At 47.7% G+C, this 27,361-nt stretch overlaps 2 protein-coding genes across 3 annotated transcripts in view; one reads left to right on the top strand and one right to left on the bottom strand.

Moving 5' to 3' along the window:
* The first annotated feature begins 22 nt into the window (after positions 1-22).
* LOC144611434 (uncharacterized) lies at positions 23-17,194 on the top strand. Its single transcript, XM_078430519.1, has 4 exons — positions 23-216; positions 8,749-9,193; positions 13,259-13,854; positions 15,830-17,194. The coding sequence occupies exons 2-4, from the start codon at positions 8,752-8,754 to the stop codon at positions 16,694-16,696; spliced, it is 1,905 nt and encodes a 634-aa protein (XP_078286645.1). The 5' UTR covers positions 23-216; positions 8,749-8,751; the 3' UTR covers positions 16,697-17,194.
* A 5,243-nt stretch (positions 17,195-22,437) lies between these two features.
* Positions 22,438-27,361, bottom strand: part of rangap1b (Ran GTPase activating protein 1b) — a 30,260-nt gene continuing 25,336 nt past the window's right edge. For both annotated transcript variants that reach the window (XM_078430522.1, XM_078430523.1), the window contains exon 16: positions 22,438-26,029. In XM_078430522.1, coding sequence (XP_078286648.1) covers positions 25,960-26,029 — 70 coding nt within the window. In that variant the 3' untranslated portion in view covers positions 22,438-25,959. The remainder of the gene's footprint in view (positions 26,030-27,361) is intronic.

Here is a 27,361-nt window from a genome sequence, read left to right as displayed (position 1 = left end):
ACACAAGTCTGAGCAGCCTCTCGCGGCGGGGGAGCTGTGTGCCGTGACGGGGCGAGTGGACCTTTCCGACCCAGTCGTGGCAGTGCCCCGCGGCACAGCGGCGGTCTGATCTCTGTCCAGCTCCAGTTTAAATTCCATTCGGAATATTTCGGAGGACCAAGAACCAAGGGCCAGCCCCGGAGGTTGGCAGTGCGACCCCGGCCTGCTTCCTCACAGGTGAGTAGAAGTGGTTTGTTTTAACTGCGATGGTTCTGCCTGCCTTCTACCCAGAGGCCCAGCCCGTTGTGGAAGCAGACGCAGCTCCAGCTACACGGGTGCGAATCTGGCCTCCGCTGCTGTCCGTGTGGAGTTTGCAGCCGTGGAAGGCAATGTTGTGAAGATTGAAACTAAACGCTGGAGTAACTCAGCGGGACGGGCAGCACCTCTGGATAGAAGGAGTGGGTGATGTTTCGGGGCGAGACCCTTCCTCAGACTTTGAGTCAGGGGAGAGGGAAACGAGAGGTGTGGAAGGGTAAAGTGTGAAAATAAGAGATTAACCCCTTCCCGCACAAGGGCAATGTTGTGTTGGGGAGCACTGAAGGATAAATGGGCACTGTGCAGTGAATGCTTGATGGTCAGCACAGACTCAGAGGGCTGGGCTGAAGGGCCTGTTTCCACACTGAATGACTGAAGGTACATTTAGTTTAAAGATACAGCGCGGAAACAGGCTCCTTCGGCCCACCGGGTCCGTACCGTCCTGCGATCCCCGCATTTTAACACTATCCTACACACACCATTTACCAAGCCAATTAACTTACAAACCTGCACATCCTTGGAGTGTGGGGGGAAAGCGAAGATCTTGGAGAAAACCCACGCAGGTCACGGGGAGAACGTACAAACTCCGTACAGACAGCGCCCGTAGTCGGGATCGAACCCGGGTCTCCGGCGCTGCATTCGCTGTAAGGCAGCAACTCCACCGCTGCGCCACCGTGCTGCCCATTGTGCTGTGTTGGCTGGCACCATCTCTCCCCTCCCCTCCTCCCCCTCCTCCACCTACATTCCCAAGCAATTCGGTTTAGTTTAGTTTAATTTATTGTTAAATGTCCAGAGGGAACAGGGAAAAGCTTTTGTTGCTTGTTAACCAGTCAGCGGAAAAACATGATTACAATCGAGCCGTCCACAGTGTACAGATACATGATAAAGGGAATAACGTGAATAACGTTTAGTGCAAGATAAAGCCAGTAAAGTCCGCTCAAAGATAGTCCGAGGGTCTCCAATGAGGTAGATAGTAGCTCAGCACTGCCCTCTAGCTGTTGGTAAGATGGTTCAGTTGCCTCGTAACAGCTGGGAAGAAACTGTCCCTGAATCTGGAGGTGTGCGTTTTCACACTTCTATACCTCTTGCCGATGGGAGAGGGGAGAAGAGGGAGTGGTTGGGGTGCGACTGGTCCTTGATGATGCTGCTGGCCTTGCCGAGGCATCGTGAGGTGTAGATGGAGTCTATGGAAGGGATGTTGGTTTGTGTGATGGACTGGGCTGTGTCCACAATTCTCTTCAATTACTTGCGGTCTTGGATGGAGCTGTTCCCAAACCAAGCTGGGGATGCACCACGATAAAATGCTCGCTATGGCGTATCTGTGGATGTTGCACCTCGTCAATCCTCCAGCTTCACAATTCGCAACTTTCTAGCTGACTAGCCAATGTTTATCTAAAGAGTACACTTGGTGCTGAGGTCAGATATATCAGGTGGCTGTGTGGGGATTTAAGTCATTTCCAGTTGTAAATTAATTAATGGTATCTACTATAGATCTGCTACTCGTCAATCCTCCAGCTTCACAATTCGCAACTCTCTAATCCTTTTGTCTCGTGCCTCGTGTGTGTTTATCTCTGGCCTTTGTCCAACTATTTGCCGATCAAAGCCCCCCCCCCCTTGCTCGTGTTCACCTATGACCTACCACACTTTGCCCTGCCCCTCCACTCTTCCAACATTGTTTCCACCACCCCACCCCTGCAAAGTCTGAAGAAGGCTCCTGACCCGAAACGTCACCTATCCATGTTCTCCAGAGTTGCTGCCTGACCCGCTGAGTTACTCCAGAACTTTGTGTCTTTCTGAGAGTACAAGAACCTGTTAATACCTGGGTATTAGTTTAGATTTAGATTTAGATTTAGAGATACAGCGCAGAAACAGGCCCTTCGGCCCACCGGGGCCGCGCCGCCCAGCGATCCCCGCACACCAACACTATCCTACACCCACTAGGGACAATTTTTACATTTGCCCAGCCAATTAACCTACATACCTGTACGTCTTTGGAGTGTGGGAGGAAACCGAAGATCTCGGCGAAATCTCACGCAGGTCACGTGGAGAACGTACAAACTCCGTACAGACGGCGCCCGTAGTCAGGATCGAACCTGAGTCTCCGGCGCTGCATTCGCTGTAAGGCAGCAACTCTACTGCTGCGCCACCGTGCCGCCCTAGTTTAGCGACAGCGCAGAAACAGATTGATGGTCAGCACAGACTGAGAGGGATGGGCTGAAGGGCCTGTTGCCACACTGAATGACTGAAGGTACATTTCGTTTCATTTAGTTTAAAGATACAACGCGGAAACAGGCCCTTCGGCCCACCGGGTCTGCGCCGACCAGTGATCCCCGCACACTAGGGTCAATGATACCAGGCCAATTAACCTACAAGCGTGCACATCTTTGGAGTGTGGGAAGAAAACCCATGCAAGTCACGGGGAGGATCGAACCCGGGTCTCTGGCGCTGTAGGGCAGCAACTCTACAGCAACACCACTGCGCCGCCCATTGAGGTATTGTCCTTAATCTTTCTTCTCGTGGGTGTTCAGTGGGCAGAAGTCGTACCTTTGAACCAGAAGGTTGCGCGATGCAACCTCACCCCAGAGACTGAGAGGGCCTGTCCTACTTAGGCGATTTTTTAGGCGACTGCCAGAGTCGTAGCAGGTCGCCGAAAAAACTGCAACTGGACCCCCCCCTATGATCAGCCATGATCATATTGAATGGCGGTGCAGGCTCGAAGGGCCGAATGGCCTACTCCTGCACCTATTGTCTATGTTTTTACGACAATGTCCACGACAAGCTACAACAACCTAGTCGACGTCAAGCTACCGACAACCGGCGACCCAATCGTCGCGACGTAGGACGTCCACCTACGACCGCACCTACGACCACCTACGACCACACAGGTGACAACCTACAACAACCAAAGCCAACCTGTGTACAGCCACGACCCTGTCGGCAACAACTGAAGACAATTCACGTCATTTTGGCCTCCGGTTTTGACGCCGGTGCCTGTCGCCGCTCGACGCAGGTTGACGTGGGTAGGCGCCAGTTGGTATTCACCGAAGTCAACACCGGCGGCAACCTACGTCACCTGGCGACAACCTACGACAGCGCCCATGTCAGGAGACGTCAAGCCGTGTGTCATTGGCGTCAAACCCGCTGTTGCCGAAAAAATGTCAACATTCTGAACATCCAGCGACCCCTGTCCCCACACGATCGCCAGGGTGTCGCCTGTACACCTGTTTGGGGACGACTCACGGGCGTACAGGCGACACCCTGGCGATCGTGTGGGGACGGGGGTCGCCTACAAAATCACCTCAGTGGGACAGGGGTTTGAAGCTCACACACAGTGCAGCGGGCAGGCCCTCCTGCTCCCTCTGGTGGAGGTTACATGTACCACAGCATAGAGTGTTGCAGACTTCATATCATCATCATATCATATATATACAGCCGGAAACAGGCCTTTTCGGCCCACCAAGTCCGTGCCGCCCAGCGATCCCCGCACATTAACACTATCCTACACCCACTAGGGACAATTTTTTTTAACATTTACCCAGCCAATTAACCTACATACCTGTACGTCTTTGGAGTGTGGGAGGAAACCGAAGATCTCGGAGAAAACCCACGCAGGTCACGGGGAGAACGTACAAACTCCTTACAGTGCAGCACCCGTAGTCAGGATCGAACCTGAGTCTCCGGCGCTGCATTCGCTGTAAAGCAGCAACTCTACCGCTGCGCTACCGTGCCGCCCAAACTTAGTTAGTCCTGGTGCGCTGATCTGCTATTAATTGCTCACCCAACCAAAGAAAAGGTTTCAGTTTTGGGGGTCACCACACACAAATTATCTGCCTCGTCTCCGACTGCCAGCCTTTTAGCGGCACAGCGCGGAGCAGCAGCAGATTTCATTACGCCAGATTTTCCCAGTCCGATCCTGACCACGGGTGCTGTCCGTGTAGAGTTTGTACAGTCTCCCCGTGACCCGCGTGGGTTTTCTCCGGGATCTCCGGTCTCCGCCCACTTCCCAAAGACGTGCAGGGTTGTAGGCCAATTGGCTTGGTACAGGACCAAGATGAGAAAACATTTCTTCACACAGAGGGTGGTGAGTCTGTGGAATTCTCTGCCACAGAAGGTTGTTGAGGCCAGTTCATTGGCTATATTTAAGAGGGAGTTAGATGTGGCCCTTGTGGCTAAAGGGATCAGGGGGTATGGAGAGAAGGCAGATACGGGTTACTGAGCTGGATGATCAGCCATGATCATATTAAATGGCGGTGCAGGCTCGAAGGGCCGAATGGCCTACTCCTGCACCTATTTTCTATGTTTCTATGTTTCTATGTTTCTGCGCTGTATCTCTAAACTAAACTAAGCTAAATTGAGGCGAGGATGTTTTTTTGGTGGGGGTGTTTACAGGCAACTTTGCTGCACTGTGCTGCCCTGGAAGAGGTGAGTGTTGAAAGCCCAAAGTGGAAAATTCACTAGCAGGAATTGTGCTGTTAAAACAGATCTCTCGTGTGTTGCTGCTGACAGCTTGTTCCCAGGCATTTTGTGAAAGAGCCTCTTGCTGAACCAGCCTAGAGCAGACGAACTACGGGACAAAAACAGGAAGCCGATCTGTAGCAGATACCATTAATTTACAACTGGAAATGACTTAAATCCCCACACAGCCACCTGACATCTGACCTCAGCACCAAGTGTACTCTTTAGATAAACATTGGCTTTCTAATGCAGATAAGCTTGCATTTATAGGAAATTAAACACTGCCTAACGATGGAAATCGGAAATAACGACAGAAAACGCTTGAAACACTCAAGAGGTTCTGGCAGCATCTGTGGGGAGAGGGGCAGAGAGTGAGGGGGCAGAGAGAGGGTGGCAGAGAGAGGGGGGCAGAGAGAGACAGAGGGGCAGAGAGTGAGGGGGCAGAGAGAGAGAGAAAGGGGCAGAGAGAGGGGGCAGAGAGAAAAGGGCAGAGAGAGAGAGAGGGGGGCAGAGAGAGAGAGAGGGGGGCAGAGAGAGAGAGGGGCAGATTGTGAGGGGGCAGAGAGAGAGAGAGAGAGAGAGAGGGTGCAGAGAGAGACAGAGAGAGAGAGACAGAGGCAGAGAGGCACAGAGGGACACACAGAGAGACAGAGACAAGGAAACAGAGAGACAGAGAGACAGAAATGAAGTCTTGGGTGAGCTGTGGACCAAATGGTAGTTTTTACTATCGTAAACAATGCAATTTTGTGTCTATCTTCTGGGAACCTTTCATTCCTCTGCTCTGCCCCACACCATCAGCAATGTTCAAACTCAGTCAGTCCACGAATACCCATCCTTCCCTGCACTCTATTCCAACCCGGTACTGCACCACACCACACCACAGCACACCACACCACACCACACCACACCACAGCACAGCACACCACACCACAGCACACCACACCACACCACACCACACCACACCACACCACAGCACACCACACCACACCACACCACACCACACCACAGCACACCACACCACACCACACCACACCACACCACACCACACCACACCATACCCATTGTGATCGCAAACCAGGGTGGCCATCTTGTATCCCATCCTGACCCCAATTCCCACACCAACCTTGTGTCCCGCCACGACACTCTATGGCCGAGTAGCTGCTTCATCAGTGGTCTCTACTCCATCTAAAGTTCAACAAAAGACAGTTAGTCAGCTATCCCACCATTTGGGAATTCCTGACAGGGGAATTCGAGGCTCCTTCGTCAGGCCTTGACCCGAAACGTCACCCATTCCTTCACTCCAGAGACGCTGCCTGTCCCGCCGAGTCCAGAACAAGGGGCCACAGTTTAAGAATAAGGGGTAGGCCATTTAGAACAGAGATGAGGAAAAACTTTTTCAGTCAGAGAGTTGTGAATCTGTGGAATTCTCTGCCTCAGAGGGCCGTGGAGGCCAATTCTCTGAATACATTCAAGAGAGAGCTAGATAGAGCTCTTAAGGATAGCGGAGTCAGGGGGGATGGGGAGAAAGCAGGAACGGGGTACTGATTGAGAATGATCAGCCATGATCGCATTGAATGGCAGTGCTGGCTCGAAGGGCCGAATGGCCTCCTCCTGCACCTATTGTCTATTGTCTTTTGAGTCACTCCAGCTTTTTGTGTTTATCTTTGGTTTAAAGCAGCACCTGCGGTTCCTTCGTACACAGGTAGTGCAGAGAGATGTGGGAAGCTACATGGACATTCAGGCGCGGTTACAAATGAGAGGCGGCGAGAGGCGTGATAGTCGGTACGACTTGAAGTGGAGGGTAATGAGTCGCAGAGATTTGAATGAACATTAGTGGACCTCGGGTAGCAGACCAAGACAGTGCTGAATCTGGTCTAGGAGGCAAGAAAAGGTTAACGTAGCAACTGGGTTGTATGAGCAGAGTAACTGGAGAGGATGTGGGGTCAGAGGCCCATCTTCGGATCAAACAGAATACTGTACCCTCACTGAAACACTGGGACACTGGATATGGCTGCGCACTGATTCAATGTTTGTTCACCGTATTAAATCTTGAAGATTAAAGATAGTCTGTTTCCTGTTGAGATTCGTCAGTGGAACAGGAACACACGAGCCATGTTTTGTGCCCCAGATAAGGGAATCTTGTGCAGTCCGGCGGCCAGCCCCAGTCCAACCACTTCCCTCGGCCATTTCCTACCGCTCTTAGACGTGATGCGATTTGTTTGTTCGAACTGGAGAACCAAGGGTTGATAAATAACCTCTGGGTCACAACCTCTGTCCAAGCGAGACTTCCAGCAGAACACGGCAGGATTCAGGTAGGGCTGGGACTTGGATGAAGGCAATTCACCAAGGACGTCAGTGACAAATGCTCTCCACCCTAATTACAAAGATTTGGGCTTCTTTTATTTTTAAATATCAATTTTTGGAATGCTGATGTCAATAACAAAGCCAGTATTTATTTATTTATTTGTTTTTATCTAATTGGTGATTAGTGGAAGTTGATGGAAATCTATCTCATTGGTGGCCCTCGGACTATCCTCGATCAGACTTTGCTGGCTTTATCTTGCACTAAACGTTATTTCCTTAATCATGTATCTATACACTGTAAATGGTTCGATTGTAATCATGTATTGTCTTTCTGCTGTTTGGATTCCAGGCAGCAAAATTTGTGAAAAAAAGTGTGGAAAGAGGCCCTTCAGCCCAACTTGCCCACACCAGCCAACATGTCCCAGCTACACTAGTCCCACCTGCCTGCACTTGGTTCATATCCCTCCAAACTTGTCCTATCCATGTACCTGTCTAAACGTCGGGATGGTCCCAGCCTCAACCACCTCCTCTGGCAGCTTGTTCCATGTTCACGGTGACGATAACGATAAACTAAACTGAACTAATTGCCCTTAAGCGGATGGTGGAGAGAGCCATCTCCTCGGACTGCTGCAGTAGTTCTGTGATGATACTTCCACAGCGAGTTCCAGCGACCTCTACAACCAAGGACAAGGGCATCCAGGCCACATGGGGACAAAGCCACTTGCAGGGTTCTCTAGTCTAGTTTAGTTTAGAGATACAGCGCAGAAACAGGCCCTTCGGCCCACCGGGTCCACGCCGACCTGCAATCCCCCTCATTAACACTATCCTACACACACTGGGGACAATTGTCACGTGTGTTGGGTGGTAACATATTCCATTCCCTTATCGTCCTCGGGTAAAGGGAATATTGGTAGCAAAGTTTATTGAAATTCAGCAAGTTGATGATGTATTTTGTCTTGCTTCATGGCAGTTGGTGCTCTGGGATGACGGGAGATTTGACAATAGACAATTGGTGCAGGAGGAGGCCATTCGGCCCTTCGAGCCAGCACCGCCATTCAATGTGATCATGGCTGATCATTCTCAATCAGTACCCCGTTCCTGCCTTCTCCCCATACCCCCTGACTCCGCTATCCTTAAGAGCTCTATCTAGCTCTCTCTTGAATGCATTCAGAGACTTGGCCTCCACTGCCTTCTGAGGCAGAGAATTCCACAGATTCACAACTCTCTGACTAGAAAAGTTTTTCCTCATCTCCGTTCCAAATGGCCTACCCCTTACTCTTAAACTGTGGCCCCTTGTTCTGGACTCCCCCAACATTGGGAACATGTTTCCTGCCTCTAACGTGTCTAACCCCTTAATAATCTTATACGTTTCGATAAGATCTCCTCTCATCCTTCTAAATTCCAGTGTGTACAAGCCTAGTCGCTCCAGTCTTTCAACATATGATAGTCCCGCCATTCCGGGAATTAACCTACGCTGCACGCCCTCAATAGCAAGAGACAATAGACAATAGGTGCAATGTATTTTGTCTTGTTTCATGGCAGTTGGTGCTCTGGGACGACGGGAGATTTGCTGGCGTCATTTTGTGAATCTCGTTGTAAATCTCAGTTTGTGTGCACCTGATGAAGAGTGTGCAACATGTATCCTGGCTCGATGCACATCACTCACCAGAGGAGTCCTTTTTTTTGCCTTTGCAGAAGATGCCGCTCCTGGGATTCCTCCTGTGCTCGGCGGCGATGGCGGGTTTCTTCCCCGCGATGGCGGAAGCCCCAGCGGGCGAGGCGTGCCCGCCAGAGTGCGCGTGCACCGCCCGACGCACGCACATCAGCTGCACCAACGCCAGCCTGCCCGGCCTCCCCGCCCGGCTGCCCGGCCTCACCTCCCAACTGCGCCTGCGCTCCCAACGCCTGCCGGAGGTCGCGGCCAATGCCTTCCTCAGCCTGCCCGCTCTGATCAGCCTGTACCTGGACGGCAACGACATCAGCAGCCTGGCGCCAGGAGCCTTCAGCGGGCTGGGCCGGCTGGAATACCTGCACCTGAACAACAACAGCATCGAGGAGCTGCAGGTCGGGGTATTTGAGAACATAACCAGCCTGGGTTTCCTACACTTGCAAAACAATCTCCTCACCAACATCGTCCCAGGTATCTGAACGCTAGTCTGTTAACCTTTTTCCTCGTCTGTTTGCAGTATTGTGTTCAGTTCTGGTCACCCTCCTATAGGAAGGGTTGTTAAACTGGAAAGAATACAGAGATTTAATTGCATTCATAGAAACATAGAAAATAGGTGCAGGAGGAGGCCATTCGGCCCTTCGAGCCAGCACCGCCATTCATTGTGATCATGGCTGATCATCCACAATCAGTAACCCCATAATCTCCCCATAATCATAATGAGGATTTGAGTGCAGGAGCAAATAAGTCCTTCTGCAGTTGTATAGGGAGGGCCCTGGTGAGACCACATCTGGAGTATTGTGTGCAGTTTTGGTCTCCTAATTTGAGGAAGAACATCCTTGCTATTGAGGCAGTGCAGCGTTGGTTCACAAGGTTAATTCCCGGGATGGCGGGACTGTCACACGAGTCAAGTCAAGTTTATTTGTCACATACATATACAAGACGTGCAGTGAAATGAAAGTGCCAACGCCTGCAGATTGTGCAAAACTACAAAACAGAATAGAATAAAAAAGTTTTAACACAAAAAATAAATTAATACAGTAAATTAAATTGGTCCCTGGTGATATGAGAGTTAACAGTCCTGATGGCCTGTGGGAAGAAACTCCGCCTCATCCTCTCTGTTTTCACAGCGTGACAGCGGAGGAAAGATTGGAAAGACTAGGCTTGTATTCACTGGAGTTTAGAAGGACGAGAGGGGATCTTATAGAGACATATAAAATCATAAAACGACTAGACAAGCTAGATGCAGGAAAAATGTTCCTAATGTTGGGGGAGTCCAGAATCAGGGGACACAGTCTAAGAATAAAGGGGAGGCCATTTAAAACTGAGGTGAGAAGAAACCTTTTCACCCAGAGAGTTGTGAATTTGTGGAATTATCTGCCGCAGGGGGCAGTGGAGGCCAATTCACTGGATGAATTTAAGAGAGAGTTAGATAGAGATCCAGGGGCTAGTGGAATCAAGGGATATGGGGAGAAGGCAGGCACAGGTTACTGATTGTAGATGATCAGCCATGATCACAATGAATGGCGGTGCTGGCTCGAAGGGCCATATGGCCTCCTCCAGCACCTATTTTCTATAATCATACTTTATTAGCCAAGTATGTTTTGCAACATGCGAGGAATTTGATTTGCCGTACAGTCATACCAATAAAAAGCAACAGGACACACAAAATACATTTTAACATGAACATCCACCACAGTGACTCCTCCACATTCCTCACTGTGATGGAAGGCGAGAAAAGAGTTCAATCACTCCCTTCGTTGTCCTCCAGTTGTCGGGGCCTCTAACCTTCCGTTGACGGGACGATCTTGACTCCCGTAGCCGGCAGTGGGCCTTCCTCTTTGGGGCGATCAAGCTCCTGCATCGTGTGGGGAGGGGGGGGGAATCTCAACTCCACCACGTCGGGCGATCTACCCCCGGTCGGGGCCAGTCGAACGTCGTGCGGCTTTTGGAGCTCCCCGACGTCGGTCTCAACCCGAGACTGCGAGCTCCTTGATGTCAAAATCCGCAGCGTTGATCCCAGGCAAGGAATTGGCTCCGATGGTAAGTCCACGCCCTGCAGTGGGGCTCAAAGTCGGTCCCGAGCAAGGCCACCACGATGTCAGGCCGCAGAGCGACCGGAGATACGATCCGGAAAACAATCGCATCTCCGGCAATGGTAAGAGATTGAAAAGATAGGGCAAATGCAGAGAGTCTATTACCCAGAGTAGGGGAAGCTAGAACCAGAGAACATAGGTTTCAGGCAAGAGGGGCAAAATTTCAGAGGAACCAGAGTGGCAACCTTTTCCACTCAGAGATGTCAAGATCAAGATCAAGATAGCTTTATTTGTCATCCAATATTGGACGAAATTCGGTCACCCACAGTCCAACAATAAAAGCATTAAATAGGCATTCAAATTACACAACCCCAAAACCCCCAAAACACAGTCCAACAATAAAAGCATTAAATAGGCATTAAAATTACCCAACCCCAAAAACACACAAAAAAAGAAACATCCATCACAGTGAGTCTCCTCCAGTCCTCTCCTCACTGTGATGGAAGGCCACAATGTCTTTCCCTTCTCCTGCTGTCCTCGCCCGCAGTCAGGTTGTTGTGGTTGGAGGCCGCACCGGACGGTCCACAGCGGCCCGAGCCTAAGGCGCGTCGCGTCGCTCCCGCAGCCTCCGAAAACAGCCGGCTCCGCCGATGATAAGTCCGATCCGGGGCGGGCGAACACGCTGCTGCCGCTGTTGCTGCACGTCGGAGCGGTCGTGGCTCCCGACATTGAAGCCCCCGCCCAGCAGAGAAATATCCCGCGGCATATCTTAGGCCGCGCCGGACGGTGAAATGTCCGCGACCCAAGCCCCGTGATCCGGGGCGGGCGAACCCTCTGCCGCTGCCGGAGCTCCCGATGTCGGCATCCACGCGGCCCGAGCCTAAGGCGAGTCGCAGCTGCTCCCGCAGCCTCCGAAGACGGCCGGCTCCGGTGGTGGTAAGTCCGATCCGCGGGCTCTGCGAACCAGAGCCCTGGAGGCCGCCAGCTCCAGGAGTTGGGCCGATGGTAGGCCGCAGCAGGAACGGAGACACGGCCCAGAACACAAAGGTCGGGTCTCCGTTCGGAAGGGATACATATTTACAATGTTACAGTTCCCCCCCTCCCCCCCACATACACACATAGTACACAAACACAAAAACACCACATCACAACTACAATTAAGACAAAAAAAAACCAACAAAAACACAAGACAAATGGACCGCAGGTGTAGCCGCAGCTGCTAGGGCAGCGCCGCCATTTTGCGGGCATTTGGAAGGAGCTGCCAGAGGAGGACATTGAGGCAGGTGCTATAACAGCATTTAAAAGACACTTGGACAGGCACATGGCATGGGTAAAAGGGTTTTGAGAGATGTGGGCCAAAACGCAGGGAAATGGGACTATCTTAGATGGGGCATATTAGTCAGCATGGATGAGTTCAGCTGAAGAGGAAATAGGCCTTGCAGTCAATGTTTTTATGCACAGAGATTGGTGAATATCTGGAACAAGCTGTTAGAGGAGGTGGTAGAGGCAGAGATATAATTATAAGTACTAAGAAGAATCTGTAAGTTCTGTTTCGCTTGGAGATACAGTGATGAAACCGGCCCTTCGGCCCATCGAATCCGCGCCGAACCACAGTCCCCGCGCACTAACACTGTCCTACACACACCAGGGACAATTTTTACCATTGTACCTAAACCAATTAGCCTACAAACCTGTACGCCTTTGGAGTGTGGGCGGAAACTGAAGATCTGTGGAATTCTCTGCCACAGAAGGTAGTTGAGGCCAGTTCATTGGCTATATTTAAGAGGGAGTTAGATGTGGCCCTTGTGGCTAAAGGGATCAGGGGGTATAGAGAGAAGGCAGGTACGGGATACTGAGTTGGATGATCAGCCATGATCATATTGAATGGCGGTGCAGGCTCGAAGGGCCGAATGGCCTACTCTTGCACCTATTTTCTATGTTTCTATGTTTCTAAAGCCCACGCTGTCACGGAGAGAACGTGCAAACTCCATGCAGACAAGCGCCCGTAGTCAGGAAGGACCCCGGGTCTTTGGTTAACTCTCATATCACCAGGGACTAATTTAATTTACTGTATTCATTTATTTTTTGTGTTAAAAAAAATGATTCTATTCTGTTTTGTAGTTTTAGCACAATCCGCAGGTGTTGCCACTTTCATTTCACAGCACATCTTGCATATGTATGTGACAGATAAAGTTGACCTGACTTGACTTGGTGCTGTAAGGCAGCAACTCTACCACTGTGCCACAGTGCTGCCCTTAGTTGGCTAGAAATGGAGTAGAGGGATGCAGGGCCAATGTGGAAATAATGGTTTAGTGCAAGTATTCACACTCAGCACAGTTGTGAGGGGCCATTAGGGCTGATTTTGTACAATTCTAGGATTCTCTTATCACAAAACTGTGAGGATAATAATAGACTTCAAATGGATACTTCAATACAGAAAAGAGCTGCATTTAGATGCAAAAAAGGTGCATGGTTTTATTTCATTCTCCGCCTTTGTCCCCAGGTGTGTTTACCTCCTTGATGAAGCTGAACGTTCTCGACCTGAGCAACAACCGTCTCTCCAGGGTGGCTGACGTGACGTTCAAGAGCCTTCCAGCCTTACGGTGGCTATTCCTCAGCAATAACCAAATCAGCGGCATCTCCTCAAGGGCCTTTGCTGGCAACAGGGACCTGAGGAAGCTTCACCTCGACAACAACCGGCTGACCGCCGTGCCGCTCCGCGCACTGCGCGCCCTGAGGAAGCTGGAAGTCCTGCAGATAAGCAGCAACAACATCTCCAGTTTGAACTCGGTCATTTTCAAGTTCTTGGTCGAGCTGTACATGGACGACCTGTTTCTGGATCAAGACCCGAGCTCGGCGTTCACCAGGTTTCGAAAGCTGGAGATTCTGAGCATGAGGAACAACCGCTTGGCCACCTTGTCCGACAGCAAATCTTTCAGGACCGTCAAGCAGTTTGGACTGAGCGGAAATGCCTGGAGGTGTGACTGCCAACTCCTCTGGCTCCAAGCTTGGCTTCTGAAACATGGAGCGGCAGACCAGAGAGAGGTCACATGTCGTTCACCCAGTCCCCATTCCGGCAAACTTCTGGTCAATATACAGGTAAAATAAACAAACAAATGATGTGTCAGTTTACAAGTTCTCCCAAAGCACTGTACAAGCAAGGGGAAGGTATCAGATTAATTTCCCGGAATACTAGGTTAATCCCCGGAATGGCGGGACTGTCATATGTTGAAAGACTGGAGCGACTAGGCTTGTATACACTGGAATTTAGAAGGATGAGAGGAGATCTTATCGAAACATATAAGATTATATTAAGGGGTTGGACACGTTAGAGGCAGGAAACATGTTCCCAATGTTGGGGGAGTCCAGAACAAGGGGCCACAGTTTAACAATAAGGGGTAGGCCATTTAGAACTGAGATGAGGAAAAACTTTTTCAGTCAGAGAGTTGTGAATCTGTGGAATTCTCTGCCTCAGAAGGCAGTGGAGGCCAATTCTCTGAATGCATTCAAGAGAGAGCTAGATAGAGCTCTTAAGGATAGCGGAGTCAGGGGGTATGGGGAGAAGGCAGGAACGGGGTACTGATTGACAATGATCAGCCATGATCACATTGAATGGCGGTGCTGGCTCGAAGGGCCGAATGGCCTCCTCCTGCACCTATTGTCTATTGTCTATCTCAAAATGCTGGAGTAACTCAGCAGGTCAGGCAGCATCTAGGAGAGAGGGAATGAGTGACGTTTCGACCCGAAACGTCTGAAGGGTCTCGACCCGAAACGTCACCCATTCCCTCTCTCCTAGATGCTGCCTGACCTGCTGAGTTACTCCAGCATTTTGTGATACCTTCGATTTGTACCAGCATCTGCAGTTATTTTCCTATACAAGGGAATTCCATTTAAAAAGTACAAAAAAAAAACAACAAGCCAATATGTGCTTAGCAAGTGCCCAAGCATCCAGGTAACTTGCTTTACTAATGTCTAAACTTTAGAGATCCAGCGTGGGAACAGGCCCACTGTGTCCGCGCCGACCAACGATCACCCTGTACAGTGGCACCATCCTATACACTGGGAACAATTTACAGAAGCCAATTAGTCCCCCATGAACTTTTCCTCGACATAAACGCTTCCCTCAACAATCTCCTCTTTCCATTCCCACTCCGAGGGGCGGCAACTTGGCATAGCTCGTGGAGATTCTGCCTCGTGGCTCCAGAGATCTTGGTTCCATCCCGACCGCTACTGCTGTCTGTACGGAGTTTGCACTTCTCCTTGGGACTGCTTGAGTTTCTTCCAGGTGCCCCACATGCCAAAGATGCATGGATTGATAGGTTAATCGGCCCACTGTAAATTGTCTCTGGTAAGGAGGCAGGAGATTGAATCTGCGGGATTTGACGAGAACGTGAATCAAACAAAAAAAAAAAGATGAATGTAGAATTTCTGGGTACTCAATAGTCAATGTAGACATAGACATAGTAAATAGGTGCAGGGGGAGGCCATTTGGCCCTTCGAGCCAGCACCGCCATTTATTGTGATCATGGCTGATCATCCACAATCAGTAACCCGTGCCTGCCTTCTCCCCATATCCCTTGATTCCACTAGCCCCTAAGACATTTGGATGAAGATTGTGGTCAACTCACTCACTCTGACCTTTTTGATCCACTCCCCCATTCTCCCACTAATCATCCTGTCTCCGACTACATACTATCTTTGTCCCACCCCCTCCCCTGACATCAGTCTGAAGAAGGGTCTTGACCCGAAATGTCACCCATCCCTTCTCTCCAGAGATGCTGCCTGACGCGCTGAGTTACTCCAGCGTTTTGTGTCTACCTTCGATTTAAACCAGCACCTGCACTTCTTTCCCACACAGACCATCGGCTTCCTCCTTTAGGAAGGAGTTTGTTGTTCAATTGGACATGGTGTGGCTTTCTCATGGGAGACAAAATGCTGGAGTAACTCAGCGGGTCAGGCAGCATCTCGGGAGAGAGGGAATGGTGACGTTTCAGGTCGAGACCCTTCTTCAGACTTGGTCCGTACTGGATATCTTCATATGTATTTAATCGAGTAATGGTATTCTCTTTTATAGGCAGAGTTTCTGACTTGCCCTCCGTACGGATTTGAAGTCACTGCCACCCCATGGCAAAGGGACAAGAACAAAACTTCCACTCCGAGAGGTCTTCCTTCAACCCAAGGGACTGTTCAGGCCTTCTCTCCCAATGCAGGCAGCGCACAGACAACCGTGAGGGCCAACACTGGGGAAAAGGCCCTCCCCGTCAATCCTGACCCATGTCTCTCCAATCGGATCAAAGAGGTCAGAGTGAGTGAGGTGTCCACAAACACCTTGCTGGTGAACTGGGACATCCAGAAAGACATGGGCGATGACTACGAGGTTCGCTACACCACTGCTGCGCAAGAGCAGAGCCTTCACATGATGGGCGGCGTTCGAGAAGTGGAACTGAGTCAACTCAATGCCGGAGCACGGTATCAAATTTGCGTGATCCCCGAAAGCAACACCATCCATTTATGCCATCGCCCCGCTTCCAATCAATGCTCAGAGGCACACACTACGGGTAGTGCAGAGGCCGTGCAGTCCGAAGACAAGAAGGGACAACATGCAGTGGTGGGAGGAATCACTCTGATGGTTGTTCTAGCCATCATCGGCGCTGTAATTGCTGCCTTCAAACTCAGGCCACGGCGCATAGTCTTCCAGAGACATTACGACGAGGATGCATCCACATACGTTGAGCATTTTGAAATAGACCAAAGCAAGATGGACTTTGATCAAATCAACAGCGCTTTCGAAGATATCACCGACGACAGCAGTGGGCACGTCTCTCATGTGGTTCAAAGTCCAACGGTTGTGAACGTGTGCACGGTGGATTGCTACACAGCCCCTGAAGCAGAGCCAGGGGTCTCACTTACACGTACATCATTCAGCAACAACATCCTGTAACACTCAACACCGATTTGATATCACTGACACATTGGAGACAACGGGTAACCAGCCCGACTCCAAATAGTTTCAAAAGAACCATGTGCCTTCACTAAAATATAATTGATATCTGGAGAAAAGGAATAGGCGATGTTTCGAGAAGGGTTGAGACCCTTCTTCAGACTGAGTCGGGGGGAAAGAAAGCCCTTTACCCTGACTCTCTAAGTCTGAGGAAGGGTCTGGACCAGAAACATCATCTATTCCTTTTCTCCAGAGATGCTGTCTGACCCGCTGAGTTACTCCAGCTTTTTGTGTCTATTTTCAGTTTAAACCAGTATCTGCATATAAAAATCATTTAATCCTTCTGAACAATGCCAACATTTGCTTGTACATTGATTCTTTTTACTGGAGAAAACATTACTTTGGAGAGGGAAAATACTGATTCAGAAGGACTTAGCTTTCAATGCATCTAACTGCAGCAGTGTAAGAAAATAACAGCAGATGCTGGTACAAATCGAAGGGTATTTATTCACAAAATGCTGGAGTAACTCAGCAGGTCAGGCAGCATCTCAGGAGAGAAGGAATGGGTGACGTTTCGGGTCGAGACCCTTCTTCAGTCTGAAGAAGGGTCTCGACCCGAAACGTCACCCATTCCTTCTCTCCCGAGATGCTGCCTGACCTGCTGAGTTACTCCAGCATTTTGTGAATAAATAACTGCAGCAGTGTGTTCAGTATTCACAACCAAAAGATCTGATGCTGTTACTCTTCAGCGATTCCTGTCATAGCTTAGCTAATGTTTCATCCTTCAAACGCAGACGATCTGTGTCATTAATGTAGATCATGTGTTAATCACTTTATTGACTGCCATTGTTCCTGCAACAGTAAATATGGCACAAAAATTTTTTTTTGGCTGTGAAGTACTCCAAGATACATGGTTATAAAAGATGCTGTATAAATGGAAGATGAACCATCTTCTTTGCAAGTGTCTCTGCTCTTTATTTTTAACATAGATTTGAACACTTGTCAAAGATGCATGGAAACCATTTTGGATTAGTCTCCAAAATGACCAAATGGGAGCTCATAAGTGATAGGAGCAGTATTAGGCCATTTGGCCAAGTCTACTCTGCCATTCAATCATGGCTGATCTCTTTCCCTCCTAACCCCATTCTCCTACCTTCTCCCCATAACCCCTACAACCTGTACTAATCCAGAATCTATCTATCTCTGCCTTAAAAATATCCATCGACTTGGCCTCCACAGTTGAGCAGTTTCAATGCCATATGGTCCTCTTCACAGAAGTCAGAGTACATTTCATCACATTGTGAGATGAATCCTCCGTATACAGGTAGTTGTCCCAATTACTTCAGTACTCCCAATTAATCCCCACGCACTAACACTATCCTACACACACCAGGGACAATTTACACTTACACCAAGCCAATTAACCTACAAACCTGTACGTCTTTGGAGTGTGGGAGGAAACTGAAGATCTCGGGAGAACGTACAAACTCCGTGCAGACAGCACCCGTCGTCGGGAACGAACCCAGGTCTCCGGTGCTGCAAGCGCAGTATGGCAGCAGCTCCACCTCTGTGTCACCGTAACGCCCTCTCCCCACAACTGAAATGCTGCATCCCGGGCGACACACTACTACTCAACAGAGGCCTGACCAATGTTCTACAAGGTTGAGCGGGTATTCAATGTCCCAATAATGAAGGACAGTATCCTATCTTATTTAAGATCTTTAGTTTTTTGCAACAAGGAACCTCTCTTCCTCAATAGTCCCTTCGATCCAATCATTCATCGTAAATGTCCTAGCCTCAATAGCATTCCTAAAATGAGCCAGGCATTGGAAGATGAGGTTAATAAAGATGGGTGCCCACAGATCGGCATGTTTGTGGTTGGCAGAATGGCATGTATCCATTTACTTGGACTATTCTTCATCGGCCACTTTCCAGCCCATTTCACCAACACATTGGTATCACCCTACAACTTATGACTACCCTCCAAACTGTCAAGACACTCCACCAATCTTTGTATCGTCCGGGAACTTACTTCCGCATCTACATCCAAATCATTCATGCACGTTACAGCAGTGGTCCCAGAACTGATCCCATCGAACACCACTCATCACATGCTTCCAAAAAAAAAAAACTACCATTACCCAGTCTCCTATAGTCAAGCCAATTTTATAACTTACTCAATATGACACAAGGGAAGACCACTCAACTCCTCAGTTCCGTCACTGTTCCCAGCAGAGCAATCTCATAACTCCTATTCCCCCACTTACTTTTCATTAAGCTATCCTCCCTCACATGGCCATTAACATACCTTGGATTCACTTGCCGCGATCCAGCACGATGCGATTTACAGTAGCTCATTAATGTACCAGCATTTTGGGATATGTGGGGGGGGCAGGGGGGAGAAAACTGTAGGAACTGGAGATATCCACTGTCACTGGACAAATGTGCTAATTCCACAGACAACAGAGGACAGAATTAAACCCAGGGCACTAATTTTTGTGCTATTTATTGTATTACGGACAAAATGACAAGATGCAGCATGCGAGATTCGAACACAAACCTCTGGATGTTGTGCATCTAAAACACCCTTGCAAAAAAAAAACGCACCCTTTGATCAACAGTTCCTTATCCTTCGTCTTGGGTGCAGTTGTTCGATCAAAGCCTACAGTTATTGTCACAATTGGGTTGTAACGTGCAAGGTAAGTGCATGACGTAGTTAAGTCATGTGATGAGTTGCAACATGAGACAGTTGTAGAACCAATTTTTTAATAGATGGACATTGAAAGAGATTTATGACACAAAGTGCTGTCTCCATTCTTTATCTTGAAGATAGACTTCAAGGCAACATAAAACATGACACCTACCCTTACTCGAGTTGAAAGCTTTATATAATCAAGCCTATATGTAAACAACAGCACAGGAGCCTTTTTGTTTGAAGTGTTCACATCAAAGTCTTAAGCCTGCTTTGCCATTCAATAAGGTCACAACTGTTCTTCAAACCCCTTGTCCATTTCCTGCACTATCCCCATCTTCTTCAGCCCCGTAAAAAAAAACAAAAATCATCCTGAATACACCGTGACCGACTCCATCGCCCTTCAAGAGAATTCCAGTCATCACCCTCTAGAACATACAACAGCACAGCACAACAGGCCCTTCGGCCCACAATGTCTGTGCCCATCATGATGTCAAGACCAATTCGTATCTGCCTGCACATAACCCATGTCCCTCCATATCCATTTGCCTATCCAAAGGTTTCATAAATGCCACTATCGTCTCTGCCTCAAACAGCGCACCCAAGAGTGTTTCAGGCACTCATCACCCTTTGTGTAAAAGAACGTGTCCTGTATATCGCCATAAAAATTTGTCCCTCTCACTTTAAAGCTATGCCCTCTTGTTTTTTTTCCCCCAATCGTGAGTAAAAGGCTCTGGGCGTCTATCATATCTAAATATATTTTATACCAGACCAAGTGGACCCGTTGGGCCCAAACTGCATTGGTGCAGCACCCTCTCCTCCTCCCATCCCCATTCCCCTCCTCCCCCCACTCCATCTCCATCTCCCTCAACCTCCTCTCCCCTCCCTCCCTAGGAGATAGATTTAAACTTTAAAATGTGAGTAACTTAAAAAATATAACACCGATTTCAATGAAACTTCTTCCATTAGCACCAAAGGGACAACGGTGAGCAAGGTGGGCCTAAAATTGTTGCGCTATCGTGTACCGTTTTGGCTGTAGTTCAGAAACAAACAAACGAGTTTTAGTATATAGAAGGTATTTCTATTAGATTTCCCTGCAACCTCCAGCAGACAGACAGAGAATATAATCCACATTTGTCCAATCGTTCCCTGTAACTAATACTCCCTAATCCAGGCATCATTCTGTTAAACCTTCCCTTTGCAAAGCCTCCATATCCTTCCTATAATCAGGCAACCAGAACTGCACACAATACACAAAATATATATATTTTTGGGTGGGTCCTAGAAGAGCCTTCAGGCAGCGAATCCATAGTGTGCACAGGTCTGGCGTTTCAGTGCGTACACATCCATGGCCGTGACCACCTTTGCGCTTGGCATGCTCGGTGTAGGTCGACAGCATCCCTGATCGCCTTCTCCAGGGAAACCTTCAGCACACTGTGGATCAGACCCAAGATTCGCTTGAGCCTGCCTAGCATTGGATGGCTGGTTGGTTTGGTGATGCTCTGGGTGTTATCGAGAAGCATTTTCTACTGCTGCTTAGTAGCTCTGTCTTTGCTCAGTCCTTTCCCTCTGCCAGACCTGATGCTGCTTCACAAGTCGCTGCACTGCTAAAGAAATCTTTTATACCTTAGTCCTGAAGGGCGATCCCTTATTTTGAAACTATCACCCCAGTCCAAAATGCCTCAGCTAGGGCAAATCATTCCTGTGTCTATCCATCAATTCCCAGATGAACCGTACACATTTAGTCTAGATCACATCTTATTATTCTCTGTAAACTTCCAGAGTTTACAGCCTAATCTGCTTACTCTCTCCTGTTCTCCTCATTCCACAGATGAACCTCATGAACATGTTCTCTCCCAATCACAACGTAACCATTCCACGGGTAGGGAGACCCGACATAAGTTTTCAGATAAAGGTCTTACCAGGGCTCTATATAATCTTCTTGTAATACCATTTCCCTTCTTAATTGCAAGCTCTACTTGGATGTTGATATTCAGTAATGTGTACAAAGACCATCAGATCCTCCAATTGCTAACACCTTTCAATCTCTCACCATTACAACACATTATCCTCCAACATTTCCGTCACCTCCAACGGGATCCCACTACTGGCCACATCTGCCCATCTCCTCCCCTTTCTGCTTTCCGCAGAGAGCGTGCCCTCCATAACTCCCTGGTCCACTCGTCCCATCCCACCCAATCCCCAGGCTCTTTCCCCTGCAACCGCAGGAGATGCAATACCTGTCCCTTTACCTCCCCCCTCAACTCTATCCAAGGACCCAAACAGTCTTTCCAGGTGAGGCAGAGGTTCACCTGCACCTCCTCCAACCTCATCCATTGTATCCGCTGTTCCAGATGTCAACTTCTCTACATCGGCGAGACCAAGTGCAGGCTTGGCGATCGTTTCGCTCAACACCTTCACTCAGTCCGCCTTAACCAACCTGATCTCCGGGTGGTTCAGCACTTCAATTCCCCTCCCATTCCCAGTCTGACCTTTCTGTCATGGGCCTCCTCCATTGTCATAGTGAGGCCCACCGCAAATTGGAGGAACAGCATCTCATATTTCGCTTGGGCAGCTTACACCCCAGCGGTATGAACATTAATTTCTCTAACTTCAGATAGTTCCTCTGCCCCTCTTTCCCCTCCCCTTCCCAGTTCTCCCACTGTCTTCCTGTCTCCAACTACATCCTATCTTTGTCCCGCCCCCTCCCCTGACATCAGTCTGAAGAAGGGTCTCGACCCGAAACGTCACCCATTCCTTCTCTCCTGAGATGCTGCCTGACCCGCTGCGTTACTCCAGCATTTTGTGATGCCGTTAAAAAAAATACTGCTCTAGAATCTTTGTTTTTGCATCTTCTCCAGTTTCTCTATATTCCTTTCCCAATAGTAAGCTATGTAAATAACAGTTGGATGATTTTTGCACAGAAGTTATCACAACAAAAGTGAAAAGGTGGGTCCTTTGCCTGCCTTGGTATACATTCACACACGTACACAATATTTAGCATCCATTACAGGTCAGTGAGAAAACAATGAAGATATACTTGCATCGATGAAGCATCTTTATCATTGTCAGAACAGTTCAAAAGCAATTCATACAAATGAATTCTTCCAAAGCAGTGACATCGCAGCCATTCTACATGAGTTACAACCCAAACACTGGTTACATGAATAGCCAGTTATGCTGCTTTTGGCAGTATTCATTACCGGAATCATTTTGGCTCAAAGAACACAATAATTCTGTTGGAGCCATGGAATCCATAACAGGCATCTGAACAGGCTGCATTCAGTTTAAAGCTCATTAGAAATGCGCCCCTGACAATGCATTATTCCCAGCACTGCCTTTTAATAGCAAACCACAATAACCAGAGTCCTAAAGTGGTCTGTAAACTTCCTATTTAAAAAAAAAAATCCAGAGAAGTGTTTGCCAGCTCCAGTTTAATGGTGCGCGGGGGAAATTTGATTGCCCATTTGTCCAGCAGAAAATAGTGTGTGGATTACCACGCTAGGGAAGTTCAGCAGCAAAATAACTTCTACTGCTGTAGGATTTGACATTACAAAATAATGTAACTCCCCCCGCCCTCCCAAATACTATTAATGTAACAAAACCTGAGAGTTCCTGCATTCTAAAATATCAAAGATCAATAAGGCCTGCAAATTACCCGTTTTTACCTGACAGCTCTACTGCAGTTTACATTCTGATCTTTTAAAATAGGCAGACAGAGAATATCCCTTCTATGCAGGCACTGGGCAGCCTGGACCAAAAAGAGATTAACAGCATCACTGCACAGTTGATAAGAGCAATGGTGCTTGGATGCTAATTTAGAGTCAAAGAGAATCATACAGCATAGAAACAAGCCCTTCAGCCATGCCAACCCAGATGCCCCATCTAAACCAGTCCCATTTGCCTGCATTTGGCCCTTCCATGTACTTGTCCGTGCCTTCTAAACATTGTTATAGTACCTGCCTCAACTACCTCCTCTAGCAGCTCATTCCATGTACCCACCACCCTGAAGCATTTATATAAATAAGGCTGAAGTTACTGGGTGAACAGGGGGTTCGACTCTCCCAGTGTCCCAACACAAGAATAAAAGCTGCTATTACCATTTCTAATTGAGATCATTAGAACTTTCCACTTTGCCCCAGCGCAGCCTATGTTATCAAGAGCGTAAACGTGACTGCCCTTTTTAGCAATACCAGATAACAGCTCAATATAAGCAAATAAAACCAAAGTGAGCATGCAGTGAAGAAAGCTCATGGCATGTTGGCCTTCATTGCGAGAGGATTTTAAGTTTAGGAGCAAGGAGGTCCGACTGCAATCGTACAGGGCCCTGGTGAGACTGCACCTGGAGTATTGTGTGCAATTTTGGTCTCCTAATTTGAGGAAGGACATTATTCCTATTGAGGGAGTGCAGCGTAGGTTGAACAGGTTCATTCCCGGGATGGCGGGACTGACATATGATGAAAGAATGGGTCGACTGGGCTTGTTTGTATTCACTGGAAATCAGAAGGATGAGAGGGGATCTTATAGAAACATAAAATTCTGAAAGGATTGGACAGGCTAGATGCAGGAGAAATGTTCCCAATGTTGGGGGAGTCCAGAACCAGGGGTCACAGTTTAAGAATAAGGGGTAGGCCATTTAGGACTGAGATGAGGAAAAACCTTTTCACCTGGAGAGTTGTGAATCTGTGGAATTCTCTGCCACAGAAGGCAGTGGAGGTCAATTCACTGGATGTTTTCAAGAGAGTTAGATTTAGCTCTTAGCGCTAATGGAAACAAGGGATATGGGGAGAAAGCAGGAACGGGGTACTGATTTTGGATGATCAGCCATGATCATATTGAGTGGCTCGAATGGCCGATTGGACTACTCCTGCACCTATTTTTTCTATGTTTCTGTTTTCTATGTTAACAGTCTGGGTCAATGCTCAGAAGCAAAACAGACTGCTCAGGGATTATAGTATTTAGACAATCCAAAAGGGCTGCATGATGCAATGTCTTTATATTCATATAAAATTTGGGGTTAGGATTCATACATGAATAAGACTTTTCTTCAAAATCAATGATTGTGAGGCAGCAGGCTATCCCAGAGTCATCGTCAAATCAGCCCCGATCATTTGGCATGTTCAGTTCTCAAAGCCATTTAGCAGACTAAAGCATCTCTTTTGAAAAGATGCACTGGGAATATATTAGACTAGTGCTCTTAAACTGTAACTCTTATTCTATTTATTTATTTCCCCTCTTTGCTAGAAGGCAATCATTTTTGGTACAACACAGTTCTGGAGAGATGTCACAATCAGCACTCAAGATTAGAGGGCAAGCTCGGTGAGCTATTTATATTTAGGCACCATTACACACAATTTCAATTCTGTCCTCAGGTTTTTTTTTCTTTGCACTAGTAGTGGGGTTATTAATTTATTCTTTTTTTGTGTGTTTTAGATATTATCTATGTGTATTGTGTTTGCAGGCCTGTTGAGATGTTGCCAGTAGGAATTTCATTGTTGGTACATATGACAATTAAACAGTCTTGATTTATGAACAGACTTCAGCACACATTCCAGTAATAGTCAAAAGATGAAAAATATCACAACCCAAGCCAGTGTCCAGCCTGTCAAAAGCTGGAATGATTTCCCCCACATCATCATATAGTTTCATATAGTACAGACCAGAGAGAACTGGTGATCTGACCGTCTGCAAATGAATAATTCCTTCATCCATCAATTAAATAGAGTGCTATAGTTTACTTTTTTTCTGGTAGTGGGGTGAGGGGGCAGAATGAGATGGATGGGAACAAAGAGAACAAAAGACAAAACTACACAAACTGATTCCTAAAATTCTCTATGGAACAAATCCTTCATGAGGGGAGGTAGGTAGTGCAGGCAAGAGGATTGAGGAAGCGATCCTCAATATGACTGTTGGGTCATATCGCTGGGATACTTGAAACTTGCCTTATACTATAAACTGCAGAGATATATTATGTTGGAAGAACCTTATATGTCCATTTAAGGACTTCCTGCTTTAGCATTTGACCCCACCAACTAATTTCATAAATAAACAACTATCGCTTTGTAATAATGTGTGTCTTTCTCTCCAGATAAGCAAACTTCCCTACCTGTGATACGATACAGGGGATTTTTTTTTTTTTTAAAGCAAGCACCAAGTGTCTGATAAAGGGGCCACAACTTAGTTTACACCAAACAATGCTTGTTGAAAGTCAAGGAAATATGGCCATTCTCCTCTCACCATCTCCCACCACCAAAAACAGCAGAAGGAGACACAAGATGAGCCACCAGTCACCAACGTTTAATTCCAACTTTGCTTTCCTTAGCAGCGAGCTGAGAAGAAAGCACTGGCCAGAGCCTGCAGCAAGTTGTCACCGAACCCGTGACAACTTTTGAGTTAAATTTCCCATCCAGACAGAAGCAAGAATCCAGTCTGTAGCATGAAGAAGATGAAGCATTTTGCACTGTGCAGCCAGAAGGTATTCTGCAGCTGCTGGGCGGTTCTTCCATAAAATGGATATGCTCTAAAGTCCATGTCCTTGGCTTGGGGCACCGATTACTACACCGCCGGGGTACTAAAGATTCGCCATGGTCTCCAACAGATTGTATTTGGCATTTTGACAGCTGTCAAAAGCACGATTTTGCCTATGTCAAATAGAGAAGAAAAAAAAGAGAGATCAGAACAAAAATAAAATCCAGAAAATGGCAGAAGTACTCAGAAGGTTTAAAGAGAGAAACCAGACTCGTGACTTTTCATTACAGCCATGCCCAAATCTAAATTCACTGTTACTTTGTTTAGGATATGTTGCAAGCAACAAGAGAGCTCGTGGAAATAAGGTTTAGGGGATTATGATAGCAAGCTGTGTTGGGAAACCTGCACAAAGCTTCGCGAGTCATGAGCTCCACTATCTTGTGGGCCCAGTTTATGTCCATCTATGTGTCAATGAGAATACATTTTGATTGCTGCCGGAGTGCCAAGTTACCAGCTCAGCAGGGTGCCGAGAGAGAGGGAATTTTGTTTTAAAGTACAGGGTGTTACATATCTGAATAGTTTGAACTCCAAGACCAAGAGAACTAAATCAAATCAGTAGTCTGCAAGGTCATTCACAAAGGGTGGTGAATCTGTGGAATCATTGCCACAGACGGCTGTGGAGGCCAAGTCTTTCGATATTTTTAAAACGGAGATTGACAGGTGCTTGACTAGTAAGGATGTCAAAGGTTACAGGGAAGAGGCAGGACAATGGGATTGAGGGGGAAAGACAGATCAACCAAGATTGAAATACAGAGTAAACGCGACAGGCTGAATGCCCTAATTCTGCTCCTGTTACCAATTAACATGCGAGGAAGCAGGATGCCAGTGTAATTATTTAAAATTTCTGGCATTTTACTCTCTGCTTGTACTTTCATCACTGGAAAACAAAATATTTTTCAAGATCCAGAGACGAGGAGGTGAAGAGGAGAGGATATATAGAAGGTAACATTATTGTATTATAGGACAAAATGGATGACAGGGACACAAGGGGAAGGTAGGTGACGTGGCTTGCAAAGGAACAAAACTACATTCTAGGAGGTGAGAATGGAAGCAGCAAAATAATTAAATGAAAGGCCAGAATGTTGAACATCCAAATTTAAAATATGATTATGTGAAATTTTCTGTTGCATGACTGCAACATGGCTAGTCAGGCATTTGATCGTATAGCAAGCACTGGAGTTCCTTTGGAATCACGTAGGAAGCAAACAATGGAGCAGTCCCAAGTGAGAGTGGAATAGCTAATTGAACTGACAGGCCGGTTCTGGAGTGATCACCAATAGATTTTAGCTTCCTCAGAGGGTCCATAGCAGGAGCAGGAATTGCAGTATATGCATATCAAGTTTGGAACAAAGTTGGTAGATCGAAAGGATCATATGATACAGAAGGTAGACACAAAATGCTGGAGTAGCTCAGCGGGTCAGGCAGCATCTCTGGAGAGAGATCTT

Source organism: Rhinoraja longicauda, chromosome 40 (assembly GCF_053455715.1).
Source record: "Rhinoraja longicauda isolate Sanriku21f chromosome 40, sRhiLon1.1, whole genome shotgun sequence".
Classification (NCBI taxonomy): domain Eukaryota; kingdom Metazoa; phylum Chordata; class Chondrichthyes; order Rajiformes; family Arhynchobatidae; genus Rhinoraja; species Rhinoraja longicauda.
This window is presented reverse-complemented; position numbering and strand designations above follow the sequence as displayed.

Coding starts and splice junctions, on each gene's coding strand:
- LOC144611434 (XM_078430519.1), top strand. CDS start 8,752: ATGCCGCTCCTGGGATTCCTCCTGTGCTCGGCGGCGATGGCGGGTTTC. Junction 9,194..13,258: donor CCTCACCAACATCGTCCCAG/GTATCTGAACGC, acceptor CTTTGTCCCCAG/GTGTGTTTACCTCCTTGATG. Junction 13,855..15,829: donor AACTTCTGGTCAATATACAG/GTAAAATAAACA, acceptor TCTCTTTTATAG/GCAGAGTTTCTGACTTGCCC.